Consider the following 17,672-nt stretch of genomic DNA (forward strand, 5'->3'; position numbering starts at 1 on the left):
TTGTTTTTTGGTCATAAAATAAAATTGATGTTAGTCTTGCTCATAGACACTTAGATGGGCCTTGCAAAATGGTGAGCTGACTCATTCTCACTAAACTCATCTATTTTATCCCAGAGGCTTTATTAGAGCGGGACAGGAACACAAAGCACTTGAAAACAAAAGAAGCGAGTGTGCTAGTGTTGCAGATTTTCCGGTATCTTCCAATTGCTTTTATCCTGTTCCTTAACAATAATCAATGCACTGTATCAAAATGAGCCACTTAATTCCTTTGCTAAACCGCAAGCTGAAGGAGCAAAAACAATTACTGTTGGTTTTACATAGAGAACTATTAGGAAATTTTACCTAAATTGTTTAAGTGAAACACAGAAATGTGGGCAAAATACGGAATGACTCCAAATGAACAAGAGTAAAGTTTAACTGCACAATAAAGTTTTCGGAGAGGAAAATTATGTATTAGCATTTCAATGACCATCTTAAGTACAAAACTTTATATGTGTATATACACACACACATATATATGCACATCCATATATACATCTATCTTTTTAACATAATAGTTTTATTTTTTCTAAAAATCTCTTGACTGTATATTCTACATGGCCGAGTTATGGATAATTCTGGAAAAAATAACATAGAAGAATAATTTTGGGTAAGTCTGAGGCTCTTTTATTTTTTCTGGTAGGATTATTAATACAATGATAATTTGCTTTTTAACAAAAAGGTGAGAAGTGTATTTCTTTCTGTAACACTCACCAAGTTCTTTCTCTTTTCTTACCATTTGTAAACAACACTGAGAAATTACCCACATATTCAATTCAGCAGGGAAAGATAGCATGCTGATGTCTCAGGTAGCATTACAGATGTTAAGTAATATCTGATATCATGATTAAGATGAGTACAAATCCATTTTAATGACTAGTTACCCATCTAAATCAGAAATCATTGTTTCTTATGATTTTCACGGCACCCCGGCATTTTATTTAATGACATAAGGTATTTTATAGCACTAATTTACTGAGTAGGCATTAATCGTCATGATGTCCACCTATGACACACGAAACCACAAACCAAGGCAGTGACGACTATCACCGAAAAACAACAAAAACCACATACACTTTCTCCAGTATCAAAAATTCACTATTAAGTGTTGCTCTCCTTGCTCAAGGTTTAATGCTTATTTCAAAACCAATTTCAACCACATCACGGCTTTCCTTACAATCCTACCTAAACGAAAAAGGTAATCAGAGACACATTCGAAGGGCCCCTCTACCACTCCCCCACCCGTCCATCTTCCTCACTTGATTTCGATGTAAAACCTAGAGTAACAGCTAAGAAATCAATAAAGCTGCTGAGGAAATTGGTGCGAAAGAATTTTTCACAAAACCAATTATTTCCCGAATAAACTTTATTTTGAAAATAACACAACATAGTTCTATAAATTTAAATATGACACAGCTAGCAGTATTAGTGAGTCAAATTATATACATGTGAAGTCACAGTTTATGTCTGATTATTCCCACAAATGAAAGGTGCAAAGGGAAAACGAAATAAAAAAGGCGGATAACTTAAAAACGACCATAACCTATTCACATGTATTCACGCTTTTATCCTATACTTGTGTCTAAATGTTTAGATGGGAATTGATATGAATTCACATGAGATAAAGAAATACGCTACCGATAATCAAAATTCTTTTTACTTTTCATGCTGTACCATAGATAGCATCATCAGTAAAGTTTATAGAGTAGCACCATATGACAAGCTACTTCCTTTCCCCTCATCATTCAACAGAAGGCTTTCTGTATTGTGACTTCTAACTCCACCAGGTTGAGAAAAACAGCAGTGATAACTTAAGAGTTTTCTAGATATAGCTGATTTCAACAGTAAAGGTGCTATATATGTTCGTCCCAAGAATATGTTTTAGTGAGGAAAATGTCAATATCTAATTGCTAAAAGTAGTCAATGATGTAATAATTGTTCATAATTCTTTTTTAAAAATCTAGAGGTAAATAGGAATGAAAGGACTAAGACACACACCAGAAACCTCACAGGGTTTTTGAGGCAATTCAGTGCCAACTCCAAGATTATTCAATAAAACCAGAGCCATTTCTGGATCATGGGGAGAATTCTAAGGTACCAAAAATAGCCAGTAGTCTTCCAAGGATAAAGATGCAGACACAAAAAACAGATTTGACTGCTAAGAGAGTAAATTGAAGAGAAAAATTAGACCCAATAAATTCAAAGAAAAATTTTATTTTTCAATTGTAGAGGGCAGTAAAAATATACTGGACTCAGGGACTGAAATCTGGCTCCACTTATTAGCTGTTGACCTTGTTCACAACAATCAATCTCTTTGAATGACAATTTTCTCGCTTATAAAATAGGTTCATCAAGATGCTCCAGCTTTTTTTCATAGGCTTCTGAACAACAAGAATCAAAGTTAATGGTGAATATGACATCACTTTGTAAACGATAAAGGACTCTTCTCAGTAAATGAAGACTGGACATTTTTTTTAAAGTATTAAGGATAAAGCCAATTCAAGAAAATATGATAAAATCATCAATTTTTTGACCAGGATAGACCTTACTCAATAGCAGCTGCTGTGGGTCGGCCCCATTTTCTGATGAGCTAGAAATGGGAACATCTGGATTGGTTTACCAATTTCTTTTATGATACAATGTTATTGTAGTAAAATACACTAGTTATCAACTTAAAAAACCAGGAAGGGTAACATACTAGCCTTAAAAAGTAAACACTGACTAAATACAACTCTACCTGGTCTGCAATATTTTGACACATTTTATTAAGAACAAACGAATAAATAATTTGTCCTTTTTATTATGATAGGCCGGTAGCCATCAGGAACCAAACTTTATATAGCTTAAGTCCTAGGCAGAACGTATACACATTTATAAGTTACTAACTTTGTTAATCACTTCAGCATTGCACATATCCTCAAATAAAGCAGTAACTGTTAACAAGTAGAGTTAAACAACTATTTTCCTCTTTCTTCAAGCAGAGACTCAAAGGCAGTTACAGACACATTGTTTCATTATAACATGAAAATAGTAAGCCTTGAGCTATTGCAAAAGGCTTTCCAATGTCAGTATCTAACTTAGAGAAAACAGAGGGAAGCAGAAACAAAGGATGCTGATTTGAGCTACATCTGGCTATATGTTGGGCATGCTTGCAGCTGCAATATTTTAAAATTACAAGAAGGCAAGTAAAACATAAGACTTCCTATGTGAAAGTGGAAAATGGTCCAGAAGTCTTTTACTCATAGATAAAAAATTTTTTTCTTCCCAATAACTCACCAGAAATAAGTGGGAACTTAGGAACCCTAAAGGGTTCTTCAGACAATATTCAGGAAAATATATAAAAATAAAAAAGCAAGAACAGAACAATGTTAAAAAAACATAAGCCTTTCTTTAAAGATGGTTGCCCTCTCTTTAAGGATGAATGCTCTATAAAATGGGCAGCTGTATTTCTATAACTCATCATGTTTATATGTGAATTCTCTGGCAGATATAAATCCATCTTTGTCTTCATCTTCTTTATCAAAAATATCCTCCACCAAAACATCATGATGACTTTCATTCACCACTGCACCATGCTTTTCAAATTCTTTCTTTAAATACACTTTAACCTACAAAATAATGAGACTCGTTAATAATTCTAATTCATAAGATATCCACATCGAGTCAATCAATGTCATAGACTGGACTGGTAGCTTATTCAATGATATGTAACAACTATCAAACAACTACTTTATGATATATATCTAATGATAGTGAAAGAATTATAAGGAATTTTTTCCCCTTAAAATAATGTTACTGTACTCTACAGTAGAAACACAAAATATTGCTCAAAGGCAAAGATAAGGTTATATCATCTGAAAAATGTCCAATGAAAGCATACTACCCATTGTTAATCTGACTCTAAATAAAACTAAGCATTTGAAAGATGGCTGTCTAATAATCCATTCAATTATCCAGCTCATCTATTCTAACAAGGGTCAGAATTCCAGACATTTCTCTTAAAATCAGATTAAATGATTGGATTTTTAAGTTTAAATAACTGTCTGGGAATAGTACATACTGTGGACCTGGCTATGATCATGCCACGTGCCCTTCCAGTCTCAGAAATTAAAGCGAAATCCAGAGTCTGTTATGTGAATGAAGCAAGATGTCAAGTTTTATGTATGATACGCTACTTTTTCTGTAAGAAAGGAGAAGATATAAATATGTATTCGTGTTCGTTTGTACTTGCAAAAGGAACACTGGAAGGATATATTAGAAACTAAAACACTTGGAAATGGAGGGGGCGGATCACACGAATGCAGGTGGGAGAAGGACTCCTTAATAAACATCTTCTTAAATTGGATTGATTTTTGCAACCATGTGAATGGGTTGCCTATTAGAGATTTTTTATTAATGAAAGAAAATTAAAATTTATCTCAGATCAAAAAAAGTCCTAAGACTGGCAGCAACACTCTGAGGTGTTACAAATTTAGTAGCTGTGGAGCATCACCCAGTGGTTCATAACGATTTAGCTTATTCAAGACAATCATTGCTGGGCCATTAGAATGAATTGTTCAAAGCACAAAAAGGGATTTGATTTCTGACCAGCCAAGCCAGAATGGAGAGTAAGGGTAGATAAAAGAGGTAGGGAGAAGTATCTACCTCCACTTCTTCCTGCACACGAGCCAGACTAAGACAGGTATGTGTAGCAATGGCGGTAAAAGCCTAAATTATAGGGCGAAGACTTCTCCCTTTTTCCTTACTCAAAACCAGGACTTTGAAGGTTTTCGAACAGGTCTCCTGCTGTGGAAAATCCAGATTGGAGCCTTTCTCCAGGCGCTGACCCGAACGAAACTGAGCCTGAGAGTTGCTTGCCGCTAACTGCTCAGAAATCACTATGAAATGCATTTAACACCAGGCCACAGGTTTAACCAGAAACAGTCCATGTGAGATATTTCTCAGGACATCTGTGTTTCTTATACGGCAACTCCGAAATGGGAATTGTTTTGGCAAAAATGGATCTTTCAAAAATTCAGGGCGAGAGCAAGATACAGCGAGCTTGAAGCATTGGGGAAGACAGAAAAAAAGCAAATGAATAAATGATATTTTTAAACTCTCAAAATATTTCTCTCCAAAACAATGATTTCCTATGAAAAAGTCCACTTTCGAAGCGCAGGTATTTTAAGATTTATAAATAACATTTTTAAATAAAATTTATAACCTAAATAAAAATAAATTTTCCTTAAAAATACATTTCTAAAAAAGTGAGGTGAAAGAAAGAAAGAGAGAGAGAGGAGGAGGAAGGAAAGGTCACCTCATCTTTAGACAGTTTCCAGTCATCATTAAGATCCATCTCTTGGAATGATTCGTGGGATCTTGGTCCATTTCGAATCTCCAGGAGATCAATGTTAAATATCAGCGTGCTCTCTGGGGGAATTTTACCTGACATGAAGAGAAAGGGAGGTTAAGTTTCGTTTAAAAGGTCCCAAAGTTTTGGTGATAGAACACTATGTTACTGGACAAACTATTCTTTTAATTGAATTAAATGAAAAGCCTAAGATTACTACATGTGATGGAAATTACTTGTATTTTATTCAAACAAATACAATAAAGAAGGAATAATCCAAACTAGTAGATCAAAAGCAGTCTGTTTTGGCTTTGCAATTAAAAATTGTTTCTCTCTCTCTCTCTTTCACACACACACACACACATACAGCTTAATGGCATGTGTATTAAATTTCAAATATAATTAAGGTATGACATTTACATGTCAAGAATGATTTAAAACATTTTAGATATTTCAGAGTTACTTACAATGTAAGTGATTCACTCACTTAGGTCAGAAAGTCCCAACCCAGAGATATATATAATTATACAATTACTACAACTGGGAGATAGTTCAGAATTGAGTGAGCTCTGATATCATACTATCTGGGATTGCAGACAACTTCTGCCCCTCTCTAAGCCTCAGTTGCCCCATCTGTAAAATGCAGATGACAATGTTGCCCATCCTGAGTCTGTTGGGAAGATGAAGGAAGATAAATCCATGCAAAATACTCAGCATTATGCTTGATAAAGAGTAAGTTCTCAATAGATGTTACTAAGACCTAATTCTCTTACAGGCTTTCAAAACAATGCAAGAAAGTTCAACGATTTCAGAAAGTTAGGAAACACCCCCTCAGATACAGAACACTGTACACACGTAGAAGAAATTTCACAAGAGGGGAGAAATTAAAACACATTTCTGAGAAAGGACATTAAAATGTTTAAAAGTGAAAAGAGCATTGTTAAAGTCTCAGGGCCCTTAAAAAAATTTTTTTTTTCCTGGGAGGTATAGACAATTTTTTTTCAACTTGTTTCCATATACCTATATTTAACGTCCAGTCTGGATAAACATTACAAATATTTCTTGGTCTCCCCACCCCGTGTATTTCCATGAAAGAGCATTCGTAAGTGCTAAAGAGAACAAACCTCACGCTGTGTGCAGAAGCCCACCATTCCAGATCTAGACAGAGGAGCATGCGCAAGGTCGCTGATAAAACTGGTATCTCTCCAAAGGAGGCATGCAAACGGGTACTAAAGGACTAAAAATTAGTGTTAGACACATATTAGCAGAATTAGTTTCATGGTGCTCAGTTTAAAGGAAGTGACTCAAATTTAGATCTCTACTTGCCGTAAAGCAAAACTGAGTTAAAGGTAGTATGAAGAAAGAGTAATGAACTAATACTATATGTATAAATATTAAAGGTGAGATAATAAATATACGTTCGAAGGTGAAATGTGAAAGGACACATTTGAACATCAGAGAAACATTTTTTAGATACTTGATTTTCTTCTCTAAAGAGATTATTGTTAAGAGGAGAATTGAATTTGGTTAGTAAATCCTGTTCTATAGGTAAGATTTATATAGTAAGTTCCACTTTAGAATATACAGTGCCTCACCTGTGATAGCTATTTTCTTCCCAAGAAACTGGGGCTAGGATTCCTACTAGGTAAAAGGTTAAGCTTAGACCTAAGGATGCTATTATGTCTATATTTCTACCACATCAGAGTAGTTCTTTGTCTGGTTCTTATGACTACTCAGAAGTTTTTTTTTCTTCATTATGTAGCTAACATGTGCCCATTGTAGAGAATCTGGAATTTGCTAAAATAAATTGGCGAGTTTCAGCTGGGGAGGATGAAAAGTTCTGGAGATGGAAAGTGGTGATGTTTGTACAACTATGTGAATGTATTTGATGCCAGTGAACTGTACGCTTAAAAATGGCTTAAATGGTGAGCATTATGTTATGTATTTTGTACCACACACAAAAAAAAACCCCACCATATTGACGAACAATGTTAAATTATAATAGAATTATAATGGAATTTCCAGAACTTTTTTTTATTGTTAACTTAGTTGACCATTTAGATATCATGGCTTTAATGGGCCATTTCAAATGATATTCAAGATATAATTGTATTTCCCAAACAAATACAAGTCCTCTAGTTTCTTTTAGAGAGAAAAAAATACATAGTAGTTTGTTCCATTGACTTCTGTCTCCCAGTTTAGAGAAGAGCTCTAGTACTGTAAACACAGACTGTTGTTATTACCTTTTCCTTCTTTTCCGTAGCCCAGGGCGGGAGGAATGATGAGCTTTCTCTTCTCTCCTACACACATATCCCTCAAGCCCTGGTCCCAGCCTCTGAGAGCCTCCAGGATGCCCAGCGTAAACCAAACGGGCTGACCGTTGTTATGTTTGTGACTGAGACGGAAACAAAACACATTAGAACTCATCTATAACTTGATTTTTTTTTATTACTGTGATGCTTTTTTTCCCCACCCATAAATGGTTAAATCTGGAAATTAATGAAAACAGCTACACATACATAAAATCAAGTCAACTTTATAGTAATTCAATTTGCTGCCCATATTTCTTGATGCAGATCTCACATAGTTAATGCAGCTTGAAAAGTGTAGGAGGAATAATAAAAACCAATTAACAACTATTTCAGCATTTACTGTATACCAGGTAATACCGTAAATGGTTTGCTTCTTTTCACTCTAACAATGATCATATGAGATAAGTACTATAATCCTCCATGTACAGATGAGGAAAATGGGACAAGTGTGCCAGTATTTGACCTAACTTCAAAGTTGAAGGTCTTAACCACAAAGTGATGCTGTCCCAAGGAGGTCATTATGGTGCTGAGAAGGGAGAAAAATAATGGAAGAAGAGTAAGTTAGGGAAGGAGGATGAGGGGCTAAGGAGGATTTATAGCCAACACATAGGGTTCCATAACCACATGGACGCTGAGAGTCCGGAGCACAGCATCTTACAGCCTGCCCCCTAACGCTCCTGTTACCCAGATTGCTGATCGATAGCTGGAACAGGCTGCTCTTCAACCCTGTATCCCCACTCAGACAGGGTCTACTGTGGGCCTGCACGGAAGCTTGGAGGAGTGGCTAGTCAAGGAATGAGGAAAAAGGGAATGGCTAAGAGTTGACTCATGAGTTGATGGGAGGCCAGCCCAAGAAAACCAACCTGCCAAGTTACTGCGGGCCTTGAGGGCTGAGTAGTGTCTGAGCCCCAGTTAGCTCGCATTTGATGCAATAAGGAAAGCGTTCTATTCAAGAAGATCTTGGTGAAAACGGGAAGTCACTCTATCAGGTTTCATGGGTACCTCGGTCACTGAATTTAAATAAAGGCCATTACTTTCTCTTTTCCTTTACTTCCCCCCATGATCAAAGTAACAAAATGTCAACTGTAGAAAGTTTAAGAAGGCAAGAAAAAAGTAAAAAAGGAAGAAACAATCTACCACCTGGCATTGACTACCGTTTTGGCACATTTCTTGTCACGGTTAAAGGATTTAAGCCTTTATTTATTTACCACATAGGCTATGGTTCTAGAAATGGCGAACATGCTTTATCAACTGATCGTTTGATGGTACTTCATAATTCTCAGGATAGCCAGTTCCTGACCATTTATATAGAGGCTGCATGACAACAGTCTCTACGTCAGGTACTGGATTTTAGTAGCAAACTGCTAAATAACATCCCATTACCACCACCAAAGTCCACATAGGTTTTTGATTCTGAGATTTGAAAGAAATCAGGCTGACTCTAAAAGAGATGTAATGGGAAATTTAAAATGCACACCATAATATTCTTTCACGTCCACTGTGGCACTGGCCTTGTTGATGAGAAGACAGGGCTGCTAAGAATTCTATGGCAAGCCATCATTTTGGAACTTTTTGCAAGGGCTAACAGAGTTCAGAGAAGAATGCCATTCACTTCTCCAAAACCTCAGGACAGACCAGGTTTGATATGTGGGTAGATAAACGATTGAACGAGGATGGAGAAAAGCCAACATTTTTTTTTTTCTCCTGGCATCAAGCAAAGGGCCTAACATAAAGTGCTCGATAAACACTTTGGAATGGTGAATAGAACCAATGCCTAGGTAGAAATCATTACACTTGTAAAACTTTTTGCGTGTTGCAATTTCTTTGTTGATAGAACGGAAATAATGATAATCCTTCACTGTAGGTATTGGATTAATCTTCCGTAACCACACGTATCCATGCAGTCTTGGATTTCCAGAAAGAAATAAATGATGAAACATATTATGGTCCTGTGCCTTGACCAAAATATTATCTATCAGAACAAAAGTTGTATCAGTCAATAGACTAGCATTAGCATATCCTACAACAAGAAAGTAAATGTGTATTCTGCTCATGAAATTGCTATGAAGTTTTAAGTAAATTTCATCCACACCCAATTAAATATGGAACTGAGCCATTTTCCTTCAGGAATGGAGTTTGAGAAATGCGAATTCCTTTAAACTTTTTCTATTTCCTGACTAATTATACACCTAGATATTTCTGCAGTATTTCAAAAATTTTAGTTCTAATTTTTATAATAAAAAAAAAAATCAACAGCTTTATCCTGACCACTTTTCCAATAAGACCTTCAAAGATTGGCTTTAAACAATTTCCTTTCCCCAATGAAGGAAATAAGATATTTCAGTGTTTTTTTTTTGGTTTTTTTTAAGAGAGATAAAACCTGGTACGAGCTTTTCCTGCCAGAGGGCTAGCATAGATGTGTGGGCTCGTCACTGTTTTACTTGCGGGGTATAATTACTTACGTAGAGTGAAATAAAGAACCGTCCTTTTCTAAGTAGCCTTCATAGTGGACTAGCATCAAATCCCCTCCTTTGGTCTTGCGATGGCAGATGAAAGGCTTCTGGAGTACTTCGATCTTCACTTCTGGCTCAGGGATCATAGCCCCACTCAAAGAAGAGACTAACAGAGCCAGGGCCGAGTTCCACAAGAAAAGTCTCATGTTGCTGGAGCAGGAAAGAAGTTCCTACAAAAACAAAGTAAGGGCCTTGGACCTCATAGAGTTAAGAATGTAGTTGAAGGCTTAAAGACAACGGCCTCTGGCAAGTTCATGACTCTTCCATCCTAGCAGACGTGGCACACTTAGTACCGACAACTTTCCCACGCACTGCAAACTCACCTCCAAAGAGTTAAACTCAAACCTGGGTCCGATTGGCTCTTACTACAAGGTCGCCTGGGAAGCGTGGTCTCCTATTGGCTTCAGGTGCTGTCCCTCAGATACGTCTCAAGCCAATGAGGCTACAATAGTGTAATTTACAGCCCGCCCGAGCAGCAGTGGTCCGGCAGCGATTCTGAGTGGTCCTAGAGACCCGCGGATTAAAGAATTCCACAATCTTCAACTTCGTTTGGGAGGAGAGTGGGGCGCGAAGCTAACCGGAAACTCCCCCGACAGATTTACATCTGTAAAGTACCCCGGCTGAGCGTGGTGGGAAGAGTCCTGGGGCCAGGTGAAAATGGTAGAGGTTTCAGGAAATACTCATTTTCTCTCACCGTAGGTGACTACGACCCCTGCTATTGCTTATTTTTTAACTTATGGTATAAACGATAAAGACTTAGTGCAGTGGGGTTCACAGGCGCGTCTCTGTGCGTGAACCTTACTACAATACCATTAAGGCTGGTTCTTTTATCCCATATAAAAGAAAAGTATGTTTAGGCTAGTGAAAGGCTAAGTGTCCTGCTTAAGGTTATTCAGTGCCCAAGCAGTTGAGCTCCGCTTTCAAACCAGGTCTAATGCATTCCACAACACAGCATAACATTATGGCTACTAATAATTTATCACTTAAGTATTCTTACTGTAGAGGGTCAGTGATAGCTCTATCAAGGATAAGGACGTGCAAACCTCCGCTTTAAAAAAGAAATCACAATCACGGCTACGAGTTATAAAGGCTCATCTTAGTTAAAATTTTTTGTTTACATTTTTTTCATCTAATTTCAAAAGCAATACATGTTCACTAATTACAGTCTAATGGAAGAAGCTGGAAAGCATTGGAGTAGGGTTTCTATTTAGAATACAGGAGCCGAATTAAATTTGAATTTCAGATAAAACAACGAAGTGTTCTGTATTTTTATTTGCTAAGTACGGCTATCTTACACTAAAGAAGAAAGAAAAGGTCGTCTATAAGGCCACCCTCAAATAACCATGCTAATATTTGGTGCATGCTTCAGTAACTAATGCCTAAAGTAATTTGGGTTACATTGTACACTCTGTTTCCTAACTTGCTCTTTTCACTTAATCTGTAGTTAACATTTTTCTCTGCTCAAATATCCTTAGCACAGTACTTTCTCACGCTTTCTTGTGCATAAGAATCCCCTGGGGATCTTGTTAAAATGCAAATTTCAATTCCGGAGGTCTGGACTAGAGGCGAGGTTCTGCAAGTCTGACAAGCTCCTAGGTAATGCCAGCGCACTTCGGCAGCCAGGACTTTGTGTTTAGACAACACCCATTTACACCGGCCACACGGTATACTATCGTGAAATTCCTATCCTCTCCGCATGCCCTATTGTTGGGTACCTCGAGTGTATGGGATCAATTAGACAGCCTTGAAATCGATTGAGGACCGGAACCCAGGGGACACCCTAAGAGGCCACGTTGACCCCCAAACATCGGGAGGTGGGACTCGACCCCACCACGGCCTCATTAACAGTCCGGAGTGTGTCCACACTCGTCTCAGAAGCTTCCCGCCTCCCCTCTGGAGGCTGACTCCCCAGCTCGCCGCCCAGGACTCGATTTCCCCGAGGGCCTCTGCGGCTCGGCCGGCCCCGCCTCCGCCGTCGCCGCCAAAGCCGGGAGTGGATTTGGGGAACCTGCGCGTGAGCGCCGCACTGGGCATGCGCGAGCGGGCCCCGGGCCCGGCGGGTCGCGGACTCAGCGCGCGGTGGCGCTGCCGGCGACCCGCGCCTCGCCTGCGGCTCTGGGAAGGCTCCAGCCGCCCCTCGGGCCCACCCAGCGCCTTGGCCTCCTGGCCGAGGCGCAGCGGCCGGGTCGCGCCCTCTCGCGCCGAGGCCGCCGCAGTGACCCCGCCTCCGGGCCGACGATGTGAGCCCCGCCGGGCGGCCCCGCGCCGGGACGGGACGCCGCGAGGGGGCGGCTCGGCAGCGCCGGGAGATGCCCCTGCTGCCGGCGCTGCGCGCCGCCAGGGGCCTGGGGCGGTGAGAGGGCCGGCGAGCGACGGAGGGCGGCCGCGGCGCGGCGCGCGCCGAGGGGCCGCGGGCGCCATGGAGGGGGTGCTGTACAAGTGGACCAACTACCTGAGCGGTGAGTGGGGGGCGCGTCCGCCGCGCTCCTTTGTCTGAGCGCCGGGCGGGCGGCGTCGGGACGCGCCTCGCGGGGCTCGGGGTCGCGGCCCCGCCTGGGACCGCAGAGACCCCTGCGGACCAGGAGTATCTCCCCAAAGCCGTTCTCACACGACCGTGTCCCCCGTGCCGTACGGACACATCCCCCGTTGGGGCTGGGCGAGAGCAGGCGCAGCCCCTTTCACTTCAAGCAAAGCTACGAAATCCCGAGATTTGGGGAGACTTGAAAGGCACGCTGACCTCCGTGTCATCGGCAGGGGGGGCGCTGGCTTCCGCCGGAGGGTCCCCTGGGAGCCTCTCGAATTCTGACGGAGGATCTGGTCTCGCCTGGCCAGCAGTTGGGTTGGAAGGGTTCAAAGGAATGGCCGCAGTAACCTGGAATTCTACAAGTCAGAAGTCCTTTTCCAAACAAAGTCCCCAGTGCAAACACTTTTGCTTTTGTCACCGTCACCTGCGTGCAGACAGAGGTTTCAGACAGAGTTCCATCTCAGCAGTTTCAGAGCTTCCAGGTTTGCACAAGGTTTTTGGTTTTCGTACTAAGCATTTCTTTTTGCTGTACGTACTCAGAAATTTCCATTAAATCAATGCAAATATTAGCGACTGTTTTCTTGCTCTGCTGAGCAGAGTGGCTTAAACCCAGCCCCCTTTCCAATTTGTGGAAGTATATACTTCTTTCTTTTCTTGCGAAGGTCATGACTATTCTTCAGCTGTGAATATGATTCAGAACAAGCTTGCTTTTTTTTTTTTTTTTTCCTATTCGTGCAACCAGTATTTAGTAAAAGCCTTCTGTATGCTGGAAACTGGTAGACACTTTTTTGGAATTAAACTTTTTATTATGAGAAATAGCTAGGCACTTTTCATTCTAATGGCAATGTATTCAAGACCAGAAATATTTCCCCTGTTTCCTAAAGTGAGGGAAATAAATCTTTCTATCCTTCCTAAAAGGAGTTTTTTAAAGGCTGTAGTGTGGTAATGCCCTAGGGTGTTTTAGGGACAGATGCGTCTGGGAGGCTCAGGTGGCATGGTGATTCGGGTGAGGTTATAAGGCACAGCCATGAGTGCACCTGTTGGGTGTACCCAGAACCTCTTCCTTGTGCGTAGTTCGGTGAGAAGCGAGGTGTTTATTTTTCTTGTAATCATTAGTAGAGACTGAATGAGGGAGAGTTGTTTTAGAAGACCTGGTCTTTGTTCTAGTGACCTCCATTGATGTCAGGCAGTTATGTTAGATACAGATAACTCGTGGCTGGGCTCCAGGAATGTCAGAGGCTGCTTAACGCTCTCCAAGCTATAGGGAGGATGCTTGATCAGGTAATTTTCCTTCTGAGGTCTCTCCAAGCTCTGAGATGTATGGCTCTTAGGCTCTCGAGTAAAATTTAGTTTCTGGTTTTTCACTCTTTTCCATCACATGTGCTTGTAACTTTTTTTCTTTCATTCTCAATGCTCTTCCTTCTTTTTTCCATCTACCCCTCTCTTTTTTTGGTCTCTGTTTTTTTCCTCCTCTTTGTTCTGCATAGAAAATTTAGTCTCTTGGGAAAGTACCCACTGTCTGGCCTTGGAATGCTGCTTCTCCCCCACACCCCAGCTGCTTTTGTGTTATCTTTCAATAAAGCAAAACTCCTCTAGGAGGATCTTTTGGAATCTTTATCACGTAATGCCTGTAGCATCTGTTCTGTTGGAAAAGAGTCTACTTTCTTCTCCTCCAACTAAGAGAAGTGAATTCTGCAGGTGATGCCAGGGTGTAAGCCCTGCAGAAGAGGCGTCGTTGCCAGAGGCAGCCATCCGCACACCACACTGCTCGTTCCCTTGACCCTGTGGGCACACTGTTCACAGAGGCCCGTCACACCACTGGGTACTCTTCCTGCCTATACTTAGAGTTAAGTTCAGCATGTTCTCTTTCATTAGAAGATAAATTTGCTTTGGAAAGGAACAGTAATCGCCTAGGACAAACAAATGCATTCTTGTTTCTATGCGAGTTAGTCTCTTCATAGAGCCTAGTGTGAACGTTCATGACAAACTCAGAGAGACAGAAATGATAAAATTGTTTAAAAGCTTACCTTGGCTGGATTTATTGTATTTTACTAAATAATGTAGTTATTTTGGGAGCAGCTCTTGCCTCTTGAATTAAACTAATATATATCAATTACTAAAAGTTGAAAACATCAGACCCCAAGGATAGCATCTAAATTGGCAGTGTGATGTACCACTAAAATACAGAAAGAGAAAAGAAGAAAAGTATCTTTTCCTTGATACACTAAGCATATTCAGGTGCTCCTTCAGAGGAAAATGGGGGTGGGGGGGAAGTTTATGTATATTTTCTTTTACAGTCCTGAGCCTTCCTGCCTTTTGAGCAGCAGAACATTGGACATTCTGAGATTTACTGTCAAACCCTCTCCAGATATTAAAAGATTAAACTTTCAGCGAAAAGGGAACGGATTCACTATTCCACATTCATATTGTGTGAGACATAGTGCTGGGCACTATTTGTTTATTATTTGCATCTTTCAAGCCCTAAAAGTTCATCAAGGGATGTTACATACGCACGGTTATACGTTAATGCTCTGTAGTAGAACACGAGTTGAGGAGTCAGATACCTAAAGTCTGATACCAGCTTTATTACTGTCATCTGCAGTCACTTTACCGTTCTGAGCTGTACATGTCTTCCTCCATAAAAAAAAGATAAGACTTACAAGTTAATATTTATAAGGATAGTAAAAAACTTAACACTTATAATGTTCCAGGCACTATTCTAAACATTTTACACGGATCAACTCATGTAATCTTCACAGCAATTTTAGGAAGCAGTTGCCTTTATTATTACCATCTTTCAGATAACGACGTTGAGACACAGAAAGGTGCTGGCCCAAGGTCACGCAGATAGTAAGTGGCTCCATAGTCGGTGCTCCATTACATAATACTTTTAAAGGTCCTTCCTGCTTGGTCATTATATAATGCTAGCTGATTCATAATGCACCTATATTTAAAGTATGTTGACCTAGAATAGCAGACTATTTGGGGGTGGAAAGTGGGGTGGAGTTCAGAAGTGAGGACGACTTTGCCCAGTGTTGTGCGCTTGTTTTGTCGTGAGGAAAGTTTCTGAGCCTTACGTGAGCGGTCTGCTTTGTAGTTTTAGGTCCCTCTCCTGCTCACTCAGCAGGCAGGAGGAGGGCTGCAGGCTTCTCGGGCCCCGTGGGCAGGTCGGGCCATAAGCACATTGCAACGCTGCATTTCAACAATGACAAAAGTTTAAATCACGCTGACAAGATGGTTGTCTGAGGAGGTGTGCTAATTTTGCTTACCCTCCAGTTCCCAGGTGGAGGAAGGTGACTCTTGTATCTTTGTGCTGTGGAGACAGTGTCAAGAGAATATCTAGAATGTGAGTGATCAAGAGCAGGCTTCTCATCGTCGCATGGCTGCTGGTCAGCCTTGTTCATTCGTTTAACATCTTCGTTGAGATAATTCAGCTATCATAAATTTCACCCATCTAAAGTGGACTAGTCAGTGGTTTTTAGTATATTTACAGAGTATAACCATCACCATAACAATTTTAAAACATTTGCTTTATCTTCAAAAGAACCCAGTACCTGTCAGCAGTCACTGCCACCTCAACCCCTCTTGCCCTGGGAAACCATGAATCTCTGTCTGCATGAGTTTGCCTTTTCCATACATTTCGTGTAGAAGGAGTCATACATTATGTGGGCTGTTGTGACCGACTTCTTTTACCTAGCATAATGTTTTTTGGATTCATTATTTTTCTAGCATGTATCACTACTCCTTGTTATTAACAAATAATATTCTATGGTATGGATATACCGCATTTTGTTTACCCATTCATCAGTTTAGGGATATTTGAGTTGCTCCATTGTTTCGATTATGAATAATGGTGCTGCGAACATTTGTGTTAGGTTTTTATGTGGATGTGTTTTCATTTCTCTTGAATATAAACCTAGCAGTGTAATTGCTGGGTTTTATGGTAACTATTTGTTTAACAGTTTGGACAACTGCCAGACTGTTTTCCAAAGTGGCTGCACCATTTTTCATTATTCTTAGTAATGAAAGAAGATTCCTGTTTCTCCACATCCTCACCAACACTTGTTATTGTCTGTCTTTTTAATTATACCCATCCTGGTGAGTTGAAGTGGTATCTCACTGTGGTTTTGATTTTTCTTTTCCCTAATGACTAATGATGTTGATCATCTTTTTATGTACTTATTAGCCATGTGTCTATCTTTTTTGGAGAAATATCTGTTCACAGCCTTTACTCGTTTGTTAATTGAGTTTATTTTTTCACTGTAGAATTGTAAGAGTTCTTTATTCTGAATGAGTTCCTTATCAGATAGAAGATTTGCAAATATCTTTTCCTATTCTGTAAGTTGTCTTTCACTTTCTTGATGGTCTCGTTTGCATCACAAAAGTTTTTAATTTTGTTGTCTATTTTATCAGGTTTTTTTGTTTGTTTGTTTTATTAGCTTGTGCTTTTAGTGTCATATTTTAAGACTATTACCTAATCCAAGGTCATGAGGATTTACTCCTGTGGTTTTTCCAAAAGTTTTTATAGTTTTAGCTCTTACATTTAGGTCTTTGATACATTTTGAATTAATTTTTATGTATGGTGTGAAGTAAGGGTACAACTTTATTCTTCGCACCTAGATGTTCAGTGTACACCTCTTTACTTATGTCTGGTGTTAGTGATAGGGCCATGAGCCAGGATATTTAAATGCCTACGTGCAAAAGGGAGTCAGAAAGCCCTGAGTTCAGACCTCAGCTCTGTTACTTACTAGTGCAGAAACCCAAGCAAGTTACTTAAGAACCCTGAGCCTCAGTTTTAAGATGACAGCAAGAATAATAGCCATACAAGATTTGTTATGAAGATAAAGCAGATAACATATATATGAACCTGCCTGGTACATAGTTCACTTAGGGGTGGGTTAATTGGATAGCTGTTTTGATTAATGATGCCAAAAAATTCAGTTTGTATTGCCTTT

At 39.8% G+C, this 17,672-nt stretch overlaps 2 protein-coding genes across 14 annotated transcripts in view; one reads left to right on the forward strand and one right to left on the reverse strand.

Moving 5' to 3' along the window:
* Positions 1 to 1,387: 1,387 nt before the first annotated feature.
* Positions 1,388 to 10,529, reverse strand: FKBP14 (FKBP prolyl isomerase 14). The gene is made up of 4 exons (XM_016135972.2): positions 10,143 to 10,529; positions 7,612 to 7,763; positions 5,336 to 5,463; positions 1,388 to 3,647 (listed from the first exon to the last, which is right to left on the reverse strand). The coding sequence occupies exons 1-4, from the start codon at positions 10,337 to 10,339 to the stop codon at positions 3,489 to 3,491; spliced, it is 636 nt and encodes a 211-aa protein (XP_015991458.1). The 5' UTR covers positions 10,340 to 10,529; the 3' UTR covers positions 1,388 to 3,488.
* A 1,717-nt stretch (positions 10,530 to 12,246) lies between these two features.
* Positions 12,247 to 17,672, forward strand: part of PLEKHA8 (pleckstrin homology domain containing A8) — a 44,346-nt gene continuing 38,920 nt past the window's right edge. For all 13 annotated transcript variants that reach the window (XR_004953945.1, XR_004953943.1, XR_004953944.1 and 10 more), the window contains exon 1: positions 12,247 to 12,652. Coding sequence is in view for 7 of the 13 variants with exons in the window: in XM_016135966.2 (XP_015991452.2) it covers positions 12,613 to 12,652 (40 nt within the window). In the remaining 6 variants the exon portion in view is untranslated. The remainder of the gene's footprint in view (positions 12,653 to 17,672) is intronic.

This window comes from Rousettus aegyptiacus, unplaced genomic scaffold, assembly GCF_014176215.1.
Source record: "Rousettus aegyptiacus isolate mRouAeg1 unplaced genomic scaffold, mRouAeg1.p scaffold_m13_p_13, whole genome shotgun sequence".
NCBI lineage: Eukaryota > Metazoa > Chordata > Mammalia > Chiroptera > Pteropodidae > Rousettus > Rousettus aegyptiacus.